This window comes from Rattus norvegicus, chromosome 1 (genome assembly GCF_021556685.1).
Source record: "Rattus norvegicus strain SHRSP/BbbUtx chromosome 1, alternate assembly SHRSP_T2T, whole genome shotgun sequence".
Lineage (NCBI taxonomy): Eukaryota > Metazoa > Chordata > Mammalia > Rodentia > Muridae > Rattus > Rattus norvegicus.
This window is the reverse complement of record NC_141534.1, coordinates 17,850,990-17,867,684: the sequence shown is the minus strand read 5'-3', so window position 1 is coordinate 17,867,684 and position 16,695 is coordinate 17,850,990. Positions and strand designations below refer to the sequence as shown.

Genomic DNA, 16,695 nt, shown 5'->3' with positions numbered 1-16,695 from the left:
CGGTCTGGTTTTTAAGTGTAAAGAGAATTTCCCATTATCTTTTTGTTTTTATTTTTAGTTGAATTCTTTGGGATCCTAGACACTGGTGATCCAATTCTTTTAAGTTTGATGAGTCTTTTTAAATTGTAATTTTTATTATATTGTATTGTATGGGTGTTTTGTCTCTATGACCATTCACCACTTGCATGTGCCTGTGGAGTCCAGAGAAAAAGCCTCAGCTCCTTTGAACTGGAATCACAGACCCTGATCCTCAGGAAGGGCAGCAGCCAATGCTCTTAACCCATGAGCCATCTCTTCCCCAAGCCCATACCCGTGCCTTTCTCATAAGGCACAGTTTATTCCACGGGATGTTTGTGTGAGCAGTTGAACACTGAATTTTTTCTGTCATTAGGTGGAGGGTTGTTGCTATGGACCCTGGATTCTGTCGTTGACAATGTTGCCGAGTCCCTCGGCGATTCAGCTGATAACCTGTCTACCACTTGGCTCCGTTCGTTGTTGAGAGTGGGTGTGGAGTTCCCAGGTGCAGCTGTAACTTCTGTTTCTTCCTGTCAGTTACCACAGAGAGATTTTTGGCTCTGTGGTTTAGTAAGTACCTGCCGGGCGTCAGTGTTATCTCCTTGGTAAACCGACTCATTTCCCACCTGTTCTCTTTCTCCCTTTGTCTATATTAGATAATTCTGCTGCAAACTTTAATACATGCATACATATCTATTTCTATTTTCTTTGATAAATATTTTGCTTGGCATATCTTTTTCCAAGACTTTTTTTTTAATTTTCTATATTATTACAATTGGCACAAGCCTCCCGGACACCTTAGGGATAGTTAACAAATGAGGGAGGATTCCTGGCCCTTCACAAACACTACCCTCGGATCTTAAGAGTACAGCATTTTTGGTCTGTAAAAACCTGTACTTGTACTGTTTGCTACACAGATGCTTTTGGGTCCTGACTGGTGACAAAATTCCTGCTCTTTCACCAGACATCACCCCAGCCGAGGTAGAAGGGACACTTGAATGCTTTACGGTGGAAATGAGAGCCCAAGATCTCTTTGGGGTTTTCACACAGGGTTGTGGAAATTAGTAGTGCCTCAGTAAGATGGACATGCCCGTGCTGAACTACTCTTTCTGATACACTCGGAGCAAAGCACAGGAGTGAGGCTGTGTGCAGGTTATCTGTGAGGCAGTGTTGCAAGAGAAGGTGCCCGGCCTATCTACTCCTCTTTGTCCATGTGTGAAACGCAGCCAGTTTTCTGTGACGCTTGGCTGCAGTAATATGGCCACTGTCTATGTGTTGCCTCCAGATCTTTCCGCCAGAGCCAACAGGCTGTGGATGAGCATTTTGTTTTGTTTAGAGACAGGGTATTGTTATGTTGCCAAAGTCAGACCCCCAACATTGTATCAATACATAACCAAGGATGGACTTCTACTCAAGGTTTCCTAACTCACTGTACTGAGGACTAAGATTATATAAGCGCGAGAAACTTGAACATATTTTCAACTGTACCCATTTGGCACTTCTAGATTATATAAGCATGAGGAGTTTGAACATATTTTAGCTGTACCCATTTGGCATTTCTAGGTTGTTAGCATTTTTGGCTTCAGATCTAGACTATCTGAGGGTAGGAATGTGTAATGTATGTCTATCTTCCCAGAGGCAGAAACCTTTTTATAAGACTTTTGTAGCGAATGTAAGATTAATATGTCTGGAACTCAATAAATGCTTGTTGAATGCTAATAAAATCTTGTTGGGTGGTTTATAAAGAAAACATAATGATATTCTCCAACTTCAGAAGTCCAGCTAGTTTCCACTAGTATCATCCAACTTTCCTTCAGAATAACTATATTTTATAAACATACATATATATGATTATTTGACTAAAATATTTGCTATGTTAAAATTTCATATGAATTGATATTAGCAATTTATATTTACTTAGTAATATAGTAGCAAGTGGCAACATAGTTCTTTTACTTGAAATATACATACATTCAATTAATATCTTAATAATAAATAATAAAAATATAAAGTCAATTGAAAGGCTCACTTTATTTTTTTATTATTCCTTGAAAGTTTCCATACACTAATATAACATATTTTTGTAATTTTGTCACGATCATCCTCTCTCAGGCCCCACCCACTCCTCCTCACCCACTTCTTTTCACCGAATCACTCCTCTACTTTCCATGCCTTTTTATTTATTTGCTTGTTTGCTTCATTTTTGTGATTCACTGACTTTAATTAGGGTTGCTTTCCTGTGCAACCTAGATAGATGGGGGTCATTCACTAAGCCATGGGCAACTTACTAATGGTGTGCCTTAACATTCATTAACGCCAATAGCTCCCCAGGGACAGGTAGGACCTTATGAATTTCTGCAGCATCTTGGGTAGGTCTTGTGCAGGTAAACGTGGCTGCTAAGAGTTCACCGGCACAGTGACCATGCTACGTTAGAAGTCAGCACTTCATCCAGTCTGTCCCGCCTTCCAGCTCTTACACTCTTTCCAACTGTGTTCCTGCAACCTTGAAATGGACCACACAGATGTCTCACTTAGGGCTGAGAGCTCAACAGTCATGCGAGTTTCTACACTAACAGTTGACAAATGCCAAGGGAGGCTTCTCTGACCAAAGCAGAGAGCAGCGATAATCTATGGGTATGAACACAAATATTGAAAAAGAAAGCTGGCACCATGTGCGTTTAGCATAACAGCAGTACTAGGTTCCGTCTAGGGCTGAGAAACTGCCTAGACATGGGCTTTTGACCAGGTCGACAGGATCAGTCATGAGTTCTCTCCAGTGAAGAGGGCATCAGAGCCAATCAGAAAGTGATCGATTGGTAGTCTCAACACTGTTACACCCGTGAGTGCTTCATTCCTTAGCTCATAAGATCCATATCTAGGTAAGGTTGGTGACAACTTTCCTCACACAGGACCTTTCATGGCATCTTTGGGCACTGTGAAAGCAAGTCAGCAAGGTAGAAGTATGCAGTTCAGGTCCAGCCTGATTTCTCTATGTCCTGGTACTAAGTGTGCCATTAGCGACAGTGTCTCACCATCTAGTTCTTATGGGCAGTCACGAGCAATGGTGGTAGCTTGTATTATTTGGGGGACCTCTAGGATCTTCAGGTCCCTGACCAACAATTCGCCTCTCGCACTGGAACTTTTGTCTCATAACTCATGGGTTCTGTGAACACCATTATTCATTCAGGTGCTGTAATCCAAGTTTAAAAATTACATTTTAAAATGTAATTTACTTAGAAAACAGGAGGTTTTTCCATATGACTTTTTTTGCTGCACTTTTAGTTGGACTCGAGCCTTCTATTTCCGCCTTCTTTGTCTCTTAAAACAAATTCCTGCTCTTTATCTCGGTCAGGTTTGTCTCCCTCAGCTGGAGTCACGGGTATGTGTCACCACATTTGACTTAATGTTCATTGTATTGCAGTCACATTAGGCCTCTAATTATCTCTCCTTTATGTTACAGCAAACAAACAAACAAACAAACAAACAAACAAACAAACAAACGTAGGTCAGTGAATCAGAATATGAAAGAAGGTAAATCAAATTTTAAAAAGGATGGAAAAGTCCAATACAACTCAGTGTCTACGAAGTTTTTCAATGCTATACATTTCCAACTAAAGGGAGCAAGTGTGCCTTATCATTGCCTTTCCGGGAGTCTGTTGTAAATGACTAGTCCTTTTGAAAACCAAACCCAAACGTTCCATAGCCAATATTAGATTGATAAAACAATAGTTTTCACGAAGTTAGGAACATTACTCTAACATACACATAAAACGTGTCCGTGCAGAAGCTTAAGTCTTTAAACGAGAGAGTGAGTGGGATGTTAAAGTCAGCTCAGCCTTGAGGTTGAGCGGGGCTCACTCTCAGCCCTGAGCTACAACCTTGATAAGAGCAGACTTTTGTTCTCTTCCCAATTTATCAGGCAAAGATAAATTCTGTGACTTTCTTCTTCGTGACCTAGGTTTTACTTCCCCCAGTAAGAAATGCCTTATAATGCAAAAGCTTTGTTCTCCAAAACATTGTTTTGTTTTGTTTTTGCTTTTCCTGATGTGATACAAAGAACTGATTTTGAAAGCAAATACTGATACATTGTATTTGGTTTTCTTTCTCACTGTAATTGAGAAATTGTTGCCCAACTTTCTTTTTAGCATTGGAAGAAATCCCTTTCTGTAATACTGCATTCCTCTTGGACTAAACCATACCATGTAGTAACCATACAGTTGTTTTATTTTTTAATTTTTAATATTTTTTAATTTTTAATTTTTTTATCAGATATTTTTTATTTACATTTTAAATGTTATCCCCTTTTCCGTTTTCTGGTCCATAAACCCCCATCGCATTCGCCCTCCCCTTCTATGAGGGTGTTCCCCCACCCATCCACTCATCCCTTCCCGCCTCCCCACCCTGACACTGGGGGGTCAAGCCTTGGCAGGACCAAGGATTTCTCCTCCCATTGATGCCCAACAAGGCCATCCTCCGCTACATATGCATCTGGTCAAAGTTTGGAGCAGAGATTGAAGGAAAGGCCATTCAAAGCCTACCCTACCTGGGGATCCAGCCCAAATACATACAGCAACCAAACCCAGAAAATATTGCTGATTCCAAGAAGTGCATGCTGACAGGAGCCTGATATAGCTGTCTCCTGAGAGGCTCTGCTAGAGCATGACAAATACAGAAGTGGACGCTTGCAGCCAACCATTGAACTTAGAACAGGGTCTAAGTTGGAGGAGTAGAGAATGGATTGAAGGAGCTAAAGGGGCTTGCAACCCCATAAGAACAACAATACCAACCAACCAGAGCTCCTAGAGACTAAACCACCATCCAAAGAGTGCACATGGACAGACCCATGAGTCCAACCAGTATTTATTCTTATGTTCATATACAAAGATTTTGCTAATTATTAAAATATCATTTTTCTTTCAATAGAAACTATACTTTCAAAGTAATATTATTTTCTAACATTTAAAAAATTTGAGTCTTATAACAAAGAATGATTAAAAACTTCTATTGTCCGTGAGTGAACAAACCTCGTGTTTTTGGCATCAACAATAGAATGTCTTTAGAGCGGTCAACCTTCCTAGTGCTGTGATCCTTTAATTCAGTTTCTCATGTTGTAGCAAATCCCAAGCCATAAAATTATTTTAATTGCTCCTACATAACTAATTTTGCTACTGTTATGAATATGGTATGAAGGATGTCTGAAATAGAACCCCCATGAAAAGGATTAATCTCCACACCACAACAGGGTCGCAACCCACAGGTTTACTAGGAGGTTTTCAGTTATTTTAATGTTTTTATTATAGGAATTTTGCTGTTTTAGGGAGGAAGCTTTATTTTAGGGGAATACACAGGAAGTCATGGCAACAGTGATATTGTAGGTGCCCAGTTAGCTTTCTTGCTATAAAAACAAATTCACTGGGACCAACCTCACATGATAGTGGTCCCTACAATCATGGAGAGTCTTCCCTTCTCAGGTAGGTATTTCTGGAAATGTCACCAAAATTACACCAAGAAGTGTGTCCCTAAATGATTCCAGATCCTCCAAGTTGACAACGAAGATTAGCCATCCCAGCTTGCAAAGCAGACTATGGCTAACTTGAGGTGTCTAGCTATTCTTAACATGTCTTTCAAACTTCCTTTCTAGATACTTAAGCACACATATTTCTCAAAGGCAGGGTATCACCATATTGTACAACTTGAAGAGAGCCTTTATGTTTATAAAAGCTATGGTTCAAGTAATTATACAATGAGCTTTCTACATGGTGCCATTCAGAGCCACCAAACCTCTGAACAATCTCCGATGGGTTTGACAACTTCCCCTTTGAGAATAGACAGTGGATGGTTGTCTTGTTTAAAGGTTTCAAAGTCTCTACACAGAAGCGTTAACATCATTGTTTTCTATATTATCCTAAGGGCTAAAAGATTGTGTCTTTCCTATAGAAATATAAGTGATTCTTAATAAAATGAAAAATGTTTTAGCAGTGAGAATTACTAAAAAATAACCCAAGTCATCTTTTTTTAAATCTTTAAAACAAGTGGAATTTCTCCAGTGAATATGTCCAGAGATAGTTTGAACAGCCACTCAGGAAAGCTGCTGTGTACGGTCAGTCATGGTAGTACATAACATGAAGTTGTATCTGAGTTCCAGGCTCACACAAGAGATGTAAAAAGGCAACAGACTTTTATGTTCAATTTCATTCTATCGCTACCTTTAGGCTATATAAATCTGTGATCATTGTAAAGGTTGACTTTTGTACCTTAGTGTGGACAGCTGCTTTCCTCAACTAAGTGAAGTATGAGTGACTATCTCTTGTTATATTTCTTTTGGTAAAGAGTTTGTTAGCAAATCAGCTCATGCATTAAAATCTTTAGAAGTAAATAACATGCAAAAGGGGTTAAAGGAAGCAGCATAAGTCAGAGCAAGACTGTCTGGAGATAAGGTTCCTTTGTCCCTAAGAACCTTATGTGGAATAGTAAATCATTCTGAGTCCATTGGAAATGTGTCAGAGTTGAAAACTGGTAGAATATACTACAGATTTTTTCATCTTTCTCATAGTGAAATACTAGCCAAGGCCAAGCTCTTCAGTGGAAACTCACAAAATTCATCTAAGGATTTAGCCTGCCCAGGCCTGTGTAGATACAGCATCTCATGGCATCTCAGGTCAACTGTGGCCAAGTACTTGTCCAGTACAACTCAGGAGAGACTAATGTAGGAACCAGAATCTTACTGGTTAGAACTGCTACTGTCGAGTTGATTCGAATGTTTCCCCAAGCTCTGCTCCCATCAATAGAGTCAAACAGTTAAGTTTAACAGTACCGAAAAACTCTCTGTGTACGAGATTTTTCTGTTTACTTTTGGGCCACTCGAGAGTACCTCTACATCCCTGTTTGGCTGTGGTCATGTGCTACACAATACTCATTAAATGCCTCTTTATAGTGAGGACCTTATTTGTTTTGTTATTCTACTGCATACCATACTGGTACTTTGATAAGTTACGAGTAAAATGAATGATAAAAATTAAGGAAAACAACCCACACAAAAGAATAATTTCTACTATTTAGTACAATGAACCTGGCCTTCAAAATACTGGTAAAAATTTTTTTAACAACTTCACTCTTGATTTCTATACCACAATTTATAAGCACAATAGGTAATTAAGTACTTCATTAATGATAGCAACTTTAGGGAAATAGTTAACATGGCGAAGCTTTACTTGTATAAAGCTGTTTATAGTGCACCTGAGACCTCGGATAATCAACACAACTGGTGTATTCATAGTCATTCGGTGGGATATAAAGAATGGTTTTACATCTTTAGGTATATAGTAGCTTTACTCAACATCTGAGTTATAAAACATAGGCAGGCTTTTAAAAGTAAAAACATGTGTTTGATATCAAATCCTTACTACAAAACCAATGAGCCAACTCCCAAGATACTTTATTACTATTTGTCATGTCATTCTGTTGCTAGAGATTTGGGTAAAATACCGGGGTACTTGATCAACAATAGTATTAGGACATGAAGAACTGTGGATCTGTCCCATTATTATAGAATAGAAAAGGCTACGGGGCTACATAGGAGAAATACCCATTTCGTACAGGGATATCCGCCCCTCTACCCCATCTTTTTGCTCTGGCAACCATCGACACAGATTTTAAAGATTACATCAATAATAATGAGCATGTGCAGAACATTATAGTGCAATATTAACGATTAGGTTAAATTAATAGACTTTGCCATAGAAGACAATGAATTATTTCTCCTCAGTGAGTAAAACTCTTATGATTGAATTTTTATCACTCAGAGTATTTAGGAAGTTCAGCTCTTCTCTCTCTCTCTCTCTCTCTCTCTCTCTCTCTCTCTCTCATAGACTTTCTCATCTCATACATTCCTTCCAACCATATTTCCCCTTTCTTGACTCCTCCCAGATCTCATCCCCAACTCTCCTCTCCCCAAGATCCACTCTCTGTACATTTCCCTTCAGAAAAGAGAGAGCCTATAAGAGGCAACGCCAAAACAGGACAAAACAAGATGCAAGACAAGGTAAAGAGCCCTCTTAGGGAGGCTAAACAAGACAACCCACTAGGAGGAAAGCGTCCCAAGAGCAGGATAAGGAGTCAGAGACACATATTTTAATCTCTTCCTTTCTCTCTCTCTCTCTCTCTCTCTCTCTCTCTCTCTCTCTCTTCTCTCTTTCATTTGTTTCCGTTCTTTCCAATTCATAAGGACTTTCATTGATTTTGTTTGTTCACGTTTTATTTTCATTTATTTGAGATACAGTATCAGTAGATAGCCTTGGCTGGCCTGGAATTTGTTATGTTGCCAAGGACATTCCCTGCCTTTCAAAGGTATTGAGATGGGAAACAGCAAAGGATGAAGATCAAAGGCTGACAATCTCTGGCCTTAACTCTCACTCACTCTTGTGGGGGCCAGAAGCTGATAGCCTCTGGAAATTTAACTCGCTCTTGCTATTCTGTGACCAAAAGCCACTGGTTGCTGGCAGTTAGCTTCTGCTTATAGCTGCAGGAGATTAAGAAAAGAAGCTAACTACTTGAGTGCTGAGAATTGGTTCTAAGGCTTTGTCTTATTTTGGCTCCCAAAAAGTGGTGCTTCCAGACCTGAGGGAGGGTTCCTGCCCCCAGATGGCTTCAACTGATAATAAAGAAGTGCCATATAGCCATTGACTAGGCAAAGATACATGACTTGGAGGGGGAAGGATCAGATTTAACAGCTGCAGGAGAGAAACCATCCACCACGTAGGTGGAAAGAGAATGCGGCCGCATGGAGGGTGGGGGATTCCCCTGAAGGTAATGAATAGCAGAGATGAAATACAGAGTTTAGAAGGTGTTAGGCCAGGAATACTGGAGGGAAATGTATGCTAGCCATAGCAGGATTAGAAATGCCAAGCCATATATATATTGAAATTAGGCCTGCACCTAATTCGTGAATTAGAGGGTTCTGGCAGGTGGCTGGTATGAACTGCCAGGAGCATAAAGCAGTTTAACTAACTCACCGCTACATTTGGGCTCTTTTTTCTGTGGTTCAAGAGTCCCTTGATGGCCAGGCAAGAGGCATGGAGCTCATTAACTGTTTATGAGTCAAAGAGAAAAGAAAAGAAAATGAAAGGAAAGAAAAGAAAAGATCAAAGAAAGAACAGAGGCACATATACTGGATAACGTTAAAGAAAGTCACACCGTTGTTTTACTGTGGTTCTCAGCTTTTATAGTTTCTCAGGATAATTGATCACATGGTTTTCTAAGTATTTTTAAGTCCTGTAAGTTCATATCAGTTTAAGGTAATAGTTCCTGTCATAGATCAACAAAGAATAAGAAGTTACAACAGAATTGTTTACACATCTTTCTATTTAGACCAGTATCTCATTAAACATTCATTATCTGTTACTAGCCCCCCATAAGTTCTTTATCAGTTTAAAGCAATAATTTTTATGTCATAAATTAGCCTGGTTTTGTCAGGAGACAAATCATTTACATTGTGCCTTATTAGTTTTGAAGTTTTGCATGGATGATTTCTGTCCTTGTACCTAAAATAAATAGTCCATTCCCAGTTTACAGCCTTTAGTTACCAGATAATGATCTTACACCTAACCAAGAAGGTAAGTTTTTCTTGATTGTAAATTTGTTTCAAGCCTGCTTCCTTTCCCACTGCAATTAGCCCATGGCACAGGAAGGTTTACAGGGCTCTGTTTGCAGCTTTTATTTTATAGAGGGCTTGAAATTACTTGTATAAACTTAGGAATTCTATAAAATCCTAATCAGGAATTGTGAAACCATCGATTTGTCTACACAGCATTACTACATGAGAATACATCTTCATGTGGATCTGCAGAAAATCTGCCCAGTAGAGTAGGCTAATGCCCAGGAATGATTAGGTTATGTAATAGTGGCAGGAAAGACATCAGCAGCACAAAGCAATCCTGGGATGAAGTCTCTAGAAACCCTGCAACTTAGAGCTCACTCACCGTAGTCGATGAAAAATGTTGGGCCATCTCCAGAAAATTCACTTGCATGCTTTAGCCTTTCCTAGATGGCTTTTGACACTGTGTAGAACAGGTTGGCCACCTGCTCACAGAAATATTCCTACTGCTGCCTCATGAGTGAGAGATAAAGGTGCGTGCCACCACACCTAGCCCCAAATATAGATTTTTAAAGCTTTGCCTGTATACACTGGAGTGTCTTACACACTCTCACGTTTTAGACTTGGCTTCTTAGATAACATTTTAGCTCCTCATTAATGAGAAGAAGCCCCTCTTCTTCACATCTATAGAGATCTTCCTTTGATTCTTTGAGTGCAGCCATCATTATTTTTACTACTCTTTTGACTGACATGTTGGGATGAGCTTGAAAGGTCAGTTCTCATTAACAATCAGAATGTTACCCTACTGCTAGTTAAGCAACAGGCTTGCTTATCCATGTACCCAGTGATTCCCAACACTGCATTTGAATAGCATGTTCATCTAGTTTTAGATATATCCTTTAGATGATGGAAAAGAATTTGTCTTGGTCTTGTAGTGGATAGGAACATCTTTTTATAGACACCCTCTCATGCAAACATCCATTCCAATTATGGTTCCTTTAAGCTTCATTCACGTGGTACACTGTACAGAAAAGCTGAACAGCTCTCTCTGATGGTATCTTTAATGTTTTATCAACCACGATGTTTAGGGATATGATTCCAAAATAATAACTTCACATTTAGAGGTTTCCTTTATGGGCAGACCATTTCCTAATAATGTATACTATGCCTGGAGAGGAAATCATCAATATATTTACAAGGAGCAAAGATATGTCTATTGGTAAGGCTCGCTAGACATTGTCATATACTAGCTTATATACCGTAGGCAATTACTAGCAGCTATATTTTTAAAGTAAGACTTTGTAACTCATCCCTGTCTACTACAAATGTTCACATGATTGTCACTATAAAGTCCAGCATGGAGAGTTGACAAATACAAAGGAAAGTAACGGCTATGCCTGGTGGTACCCAGTGACTCATGAGGCTGAGGATGCACATTTTAGACCGGCTTAGGCAACTTTGTGAGACCTAGTGTCAAAATAAAACGTGAAAAGGGGGATGGCAATGTAGCCCAGTTGTAGAATGACTACGTAACATGCATAAGGCCAGAGGCTCAGCCCCTTGTACCCAATATGGAAAACTATACATAGAAATCACATCAAAGGACCACCTGCCTGCTACAGTCTTTTCAGAAGGCAGCCAGACAATTTGGCATGTGCTTATCGCTTTGATAGTAAATATACCGATAGGAAATACAGCTCACACAGACCCTTGAATAGAAGAACATGCTCACATAAAAAGACAGAGATACAGTTCCAATAACTTATCATTTATGGTAAAGATTAGTAATGAAGACATTCACTAGGCCTCTAGAGTGGGACAAAACTGTTTAGTAACTGTGGAAGAGTTTGTCCATTTAATGAACATGTTGCCGATTTATTGGGAAACCATACTAAATCCCCGAATGAACATTATGTCACTAATAAAACAATTATGTACCAATTCAAGCTATGATGGCAGTCTCTAAAAGTCTACCCGGTAATTTGCACAGAGTGGTATTAAATCACAGGCGGAAACGAGCATTTCTTTAGGTTGAAGGTAAGGAGGCTCTGAGGATGAGTGTTAGTTGAATCTCTAGCGTTGATTGAACTTAGGCAGGTCTATGAAGAGGTAAGGAAATGAAGGACGTGACATAGTCTGCAGCATCGCGTATTTGGGCACAAAGAAGACAACTTCCAAACAATGGAGCTCTCTCTTTCCTGACTGCCGCAGTTTTTAACTTTGAGGAGAAATGGAGGGAAGAAAAAAAAAAGTCTATTGAGCCAATTGTCTCAGCCGTTCCTAGGTGATCACAGCATTTCTCATATGGATTGTCAAGGAAGGGATGAGTTCATAAGAGGATATTAATGTGTCTTTTTAACTGAGCAAAGCAGCATTACGGGAAAGGTGATTTCAAAGGCACATGGCTCTTTCATTAGAGCCTTCAGGGGCAGTGTTTGATCACCGAAAACAAGCTGCTTTGTTCCGGTTTGCTCTGATGTTTGGCATTATCTGAATATATATGCTCTGACTTGGAAAGAGTCAGACTGTAAAGATTTAATAGATTCGAGGCTTGCTATTCAAAATACATGTATCCTGGTTAAAATGGAGTGAAAACTACTTGAATATGTATGTCTACATAGAAGCAAACATATTTCAGACACACATGTCAGCAAAAGTTTAAAAAGTAATCACACATACATATTTATTCTGAGAATATGAAAGTTGCCTATTTTTAAAATTCATTGTTATATTAAAACTCGGGAAAACATATTTTAGGAGGTGTTAGATTTGTAAGAGCAAAATATGGGAAACTTGCCTGTTTCTGTTTCTACAAGTAGCTATATGCTCTTGAACCTGTCACTGACATAATTCCTTAATTTTGGCAGCTCCTGAGCCGTCTTTCAAGTACAGCACAGGTGAAGGTGTTGTGCAGCTAGTACAAAGCTCTTGGTTGGATCTCTAACACCATGTAAACTGGGTATGGCAGCACAAGATGTATTTCCAGGCACCTGGGAAACTGGAAGCAGGAAAATCAGAAGTCTGTGTGCTTCTTGGGCTTCAACATGAGTTGAAGAGCAGCCTGGACAACACTAGACATTTTCTAAGGAGAAAAAGAGAGGGAGGGAGGAAGAGAGGGATGGAGGGCGTGTTTTAGTTGGGGTTTTACTGCATTTACTTGGGGCTGGCTTACAGGTTAAGAGGTTCTGTCCATCATCGTCAAGGCGGGAGCATAGCAGCATCCAGGCAGGCATGGTGCAGGAGGAGCTGAGAGTTCTACATCTTCATCTGAAGGAAGCCAGGAACAGACTGGGTATCTTCAGGCAGCTAGGAGGAGGGTCTCCAAGCCCACTCCCACAGTGACCCACTTCCTCCAACAAGACTACACCTTCTAATAGTGCCACTCCCTAGGCCAAGCATAGACAAACCATTATAGAGAATAGTGAATAGTGACTTTCTCATTTTGTTAGAAACAATAAGTTAGTCATGTGTTAAAGAGAAGTTTTCTGTGTTAACATTTGTATGATGTTCTTATCCTAATAGTAATAAAAGACGTGAATTTCTTTTTATTGTTAAATAGATAGATGCTTAAAGAGGGAACAGAAGCTTTTCATATGGTGGTTAAAACGCATAATTTTGTTGTCACACAGTTTTCTGGCCTCTTGGCCCCTACAAATGGATATACAATCTTGTACAAATTTATCTTTTGAATTTTGGATCCCTTTGAACCTTTGAAGAAGATGGCATTCCCAGCCAGTCAGTTGGCTATAAATCATATTGAAGAATAGATACACATTGTACTGAAATTAAGTTCAACACTTTCAGCTAAAAGTTGTTCAATTATACTGTGTCCTATTTCACGTGATAAAGAAGAATCTTTCCTTAACATGTATTGTAATTCTTTTTGCTCCCCCTCCCCACCTCAGTGACAAAGGTTTCTATGGGAGGATGGCACATTCTTCTCTGATTTGTTTTGCAACAATCCTCAAACAGAGGCTATTTCAGTTGTGTACTTGCAGCCCAGACCAATGCTTTACAAATCTTAATGTGCTTATTAATCATCCGGGGACCTTGTTAAAAATGCGGGCTCTGATTCAGCAAGTCTGACCGAGATTCTAACAAGCTCCCGGGTGACGTGGTGTACTAAGAGTTTGGGTAGATAACGTCTAGAGTACAAATGACCTCTTATTAAATTGGTATTTGTTCCCAGACCCTGATAACTGGAAATGTAGCTTCCCCGACTTTAAAGTTTTATACTTCACACCATTGTTTTGTTCAGTATAAAGTTAATAAAAAAAATCTATAATTGTAACTCTCTCCATCTACCCATTCCTAAAAACAAAAGCAAAACCCTTCTCTCTCTTACTTTCCAGGTTAGGGCTAATACACTGCTTAAAGCCTCCAGAAGTTTCTTTCCGCAACTCCGTGCCCTCCCAGTGCTATTCCTCTGCAGGTCTTTACATCATGTGACTCATCACGTGACTCACCTTTTGACGCCACATCGGCCGTTGTTTCCTCCTGGATTCCTTCCCCTTACTTTTTTCCCCCCATTGAAACAAATTGCCTCTGAGACTTCACAACACTCTGCATTTTTGTATACTATGGCTTTTTCCTGTTCTTGTGAAATGGTCTGTCTACATGTTCACTCTTTGCAGGACCAAGCTTCTGGGGATAAAGACTGTGTGTGTATATGTGTGTGTGTGTGTGTGTGTGTGTGTGTGTGTGTATCACAAGGCCTAACATACTTGGTTTACTAAGTGAAAAGGGTGTGTTGTAATCATTGAAAAATATAATGTAATATATTTTTTCCTAATTAACCCTAAGCTTGAATTGGGAGTAATAAAATTAAACTCATAAAAAGTTAAATACAAAATGATATACTAGTAGTAGTATAAAATATTCGTGTGTGATTTATCATAGCAAAAAAGTGTTCTGAGGTCACTGGCAGAAAGTATTACCATGTTTATTAAAATTATTATTTTATACCCCAGCTTATTCCATAAAGTACTCGAAACAGATAACTGCATGTGCTAAGGTTAATGAAGGTACGGGTGCGTAAGTAGTTGAGAGAAAAGTATGAGAAAGCAAATGGGGCTTGTGGCTCAGATGCTAAAAGCTTGAGGACCAGACAAGCTAATCTTCAGAACTGATGTTGTCTGCACAGGATGATAGCGTTCACAGGTTGGACTTCTGCTTGGGAGGCTCCCCTGCCCTCTTGCCTACATCGTGCAAATGCTAATACAGAGAATTGCTCTTTAACATGTGACTGTCATTTTGTTTGTAACCAGGAAAGTCAGTCCTCACTCTAGTCTGTCCGTCTCCGTCTGATGGACATCTGTTTCTCAGGTTGCCTAGGGGTGACTGTGTCTCTATGCAAATTGTCCCTATATGCATCAAGTTCCTTCAGATTTCCTTTGTGCCACGGCCTGGATATGGTCAGAGCATTTTGAACTGGATGAAAATTCCGGCTGTAGAAACTCTTACAGAAACTAATGAATGCTGAATATCTTGCCATCTATCCAACCAGAGTCTGTGAGGGCAGTAAAGAAGAAAGGGAAATGGAGAATTTATTTTTCAAAAGAGAAAAATTCAGAAAGCAGACAAAGCTAGCATTTTGTCCTCAGAACCTTATGTTTAGCATGGTCAGGAAGCTCTGAGCTGTCGTGGAGGGAGGGAAAAATTGCTGTCCTCTTTGAGTGCCTGTGGTTGTTAATGCTCCACAATCCAGTTGTCAGTTACTGTTCATTTGTGACACAATTGTATTTCAGAGAAGGTGCCATGAGGTCTCTTTAGACTAGGGCCGACTGCCCAGAACTATGACTACTCCCCTCTCTGGAGCTTATAGTTTCATTGCTCCACTGCTTGCTCTCTATTTTTTGGGAGACACTAGAAGTAAATAAAGGAACAAAAGCCTACCATTAGCATCTGTGATGAAAGGTTTGTCAAAGAGGCTGAAACTCTTTCTGTTTTGCTGGGTTGGTCTGCCACCTATTGCTGTAAAGATACTGAGTGCTGTTTCCAGCTTATCAAAAAGCAACAGACAAAAATGGGCAAGGAGACAAGAACCAGATCTGAGATATAAATAGGAAGCTGTTAGTATGAAGTCCTGGTACCCAGACCGCTCTGTCTTGGGGTCTTGGATTCCATTACAGCCTGGTTTGCAGTACATACTCTAATTGCTGTTGACTTATACGGGCTAATTCTGTGACCTGGCAAAATGTTCCAAAAATCCTAGCAGGGAAGGGGTGACTGTAGCTTGACCTTGCATAAATGAGCTAATGGTGATGGGGGAACCATAAACTCAATGAGAAAACAAAAACAAAACAAAACAAAAAACAACACAAAACAAGCAAGATTGTTTATTTTTTGCCTGGTGGTTGAAGTGAAAATCCAGTATGATTCTGCTACATGGTGTCCATTTTGGGAGAGTCAGGTTAAATTCCTGTTTAGCTAAGGGAGGAATTGAGTGAGAACAGTGCGTATGAGGCTCTCACAGCTGTGTGTTCTTTGCTTTTGAACTTTTATTAAAAAAAAAAAAAGATTATTTTCTTTTTTTTTTTCAGGGTCTGTTTATGAGATGTTTGGCAATGAGTGCTGCCTGTCGACGGGAGAAGTGATTAAAATCACAGATCTCAAGATTAAGAAGATCATGGCTGAAATTTGTGAGGGTGATATTGGAGGTTTGGAGTCTCTGAAGCCCTTCGAGCTGCCCATGAATTTTCCAGGTAAAGTCTGTTGCAACTACTTCACAGATTATTACTGCGTAGATATAATTACAACAGTGCAAACTAGAAAGAACGGCAGCGTTCTGACCATTTCTCTGCTTTATAAAACAAGAGCCCAGCTGCTTCATTTTAGTACATTAAAACGGAGTGGCCAGACGCTGTGGTAAAAGCCTGTTTGCTCGGAGAGGCAGAGAAAGCACCCAGCTGGCCTTCCCACCCCACCAGCATCCCGGAAAGAACAGCTCTTTCTCCTCCTTCCCACTGTCTTAAATACCTTCCAGCTTAATATCCCTCCGTCTGTTTACTCATGTGCACTCCTTGTCAGCTGGTTGCTGGTTCTGCCTCTTTTTTTTTTTTTTTCTTTTCTTTTTTCCCGGAGCTGGG

General features: G+C 39.8%; 1 protein-coding gene across 1 annotated transcript in view; it reads left to right on the top strand.

The window, feature by feature from the left end:
- The window catches only part of Themis (thymocyte selection associated), a 250,686-nt gene that overhangs the window by 23,819 nt on the left and 210,172 nt on the right, over positions 1-16,695 (top strand). Inside the window, 1 exon segment of the mRNA NM_001432406.1 lies at positions 16,150-16,311. Within this exon segment, the coding sequence (NP_001419335.1) occupies positions 16,150-16,311 (162 nt within the window).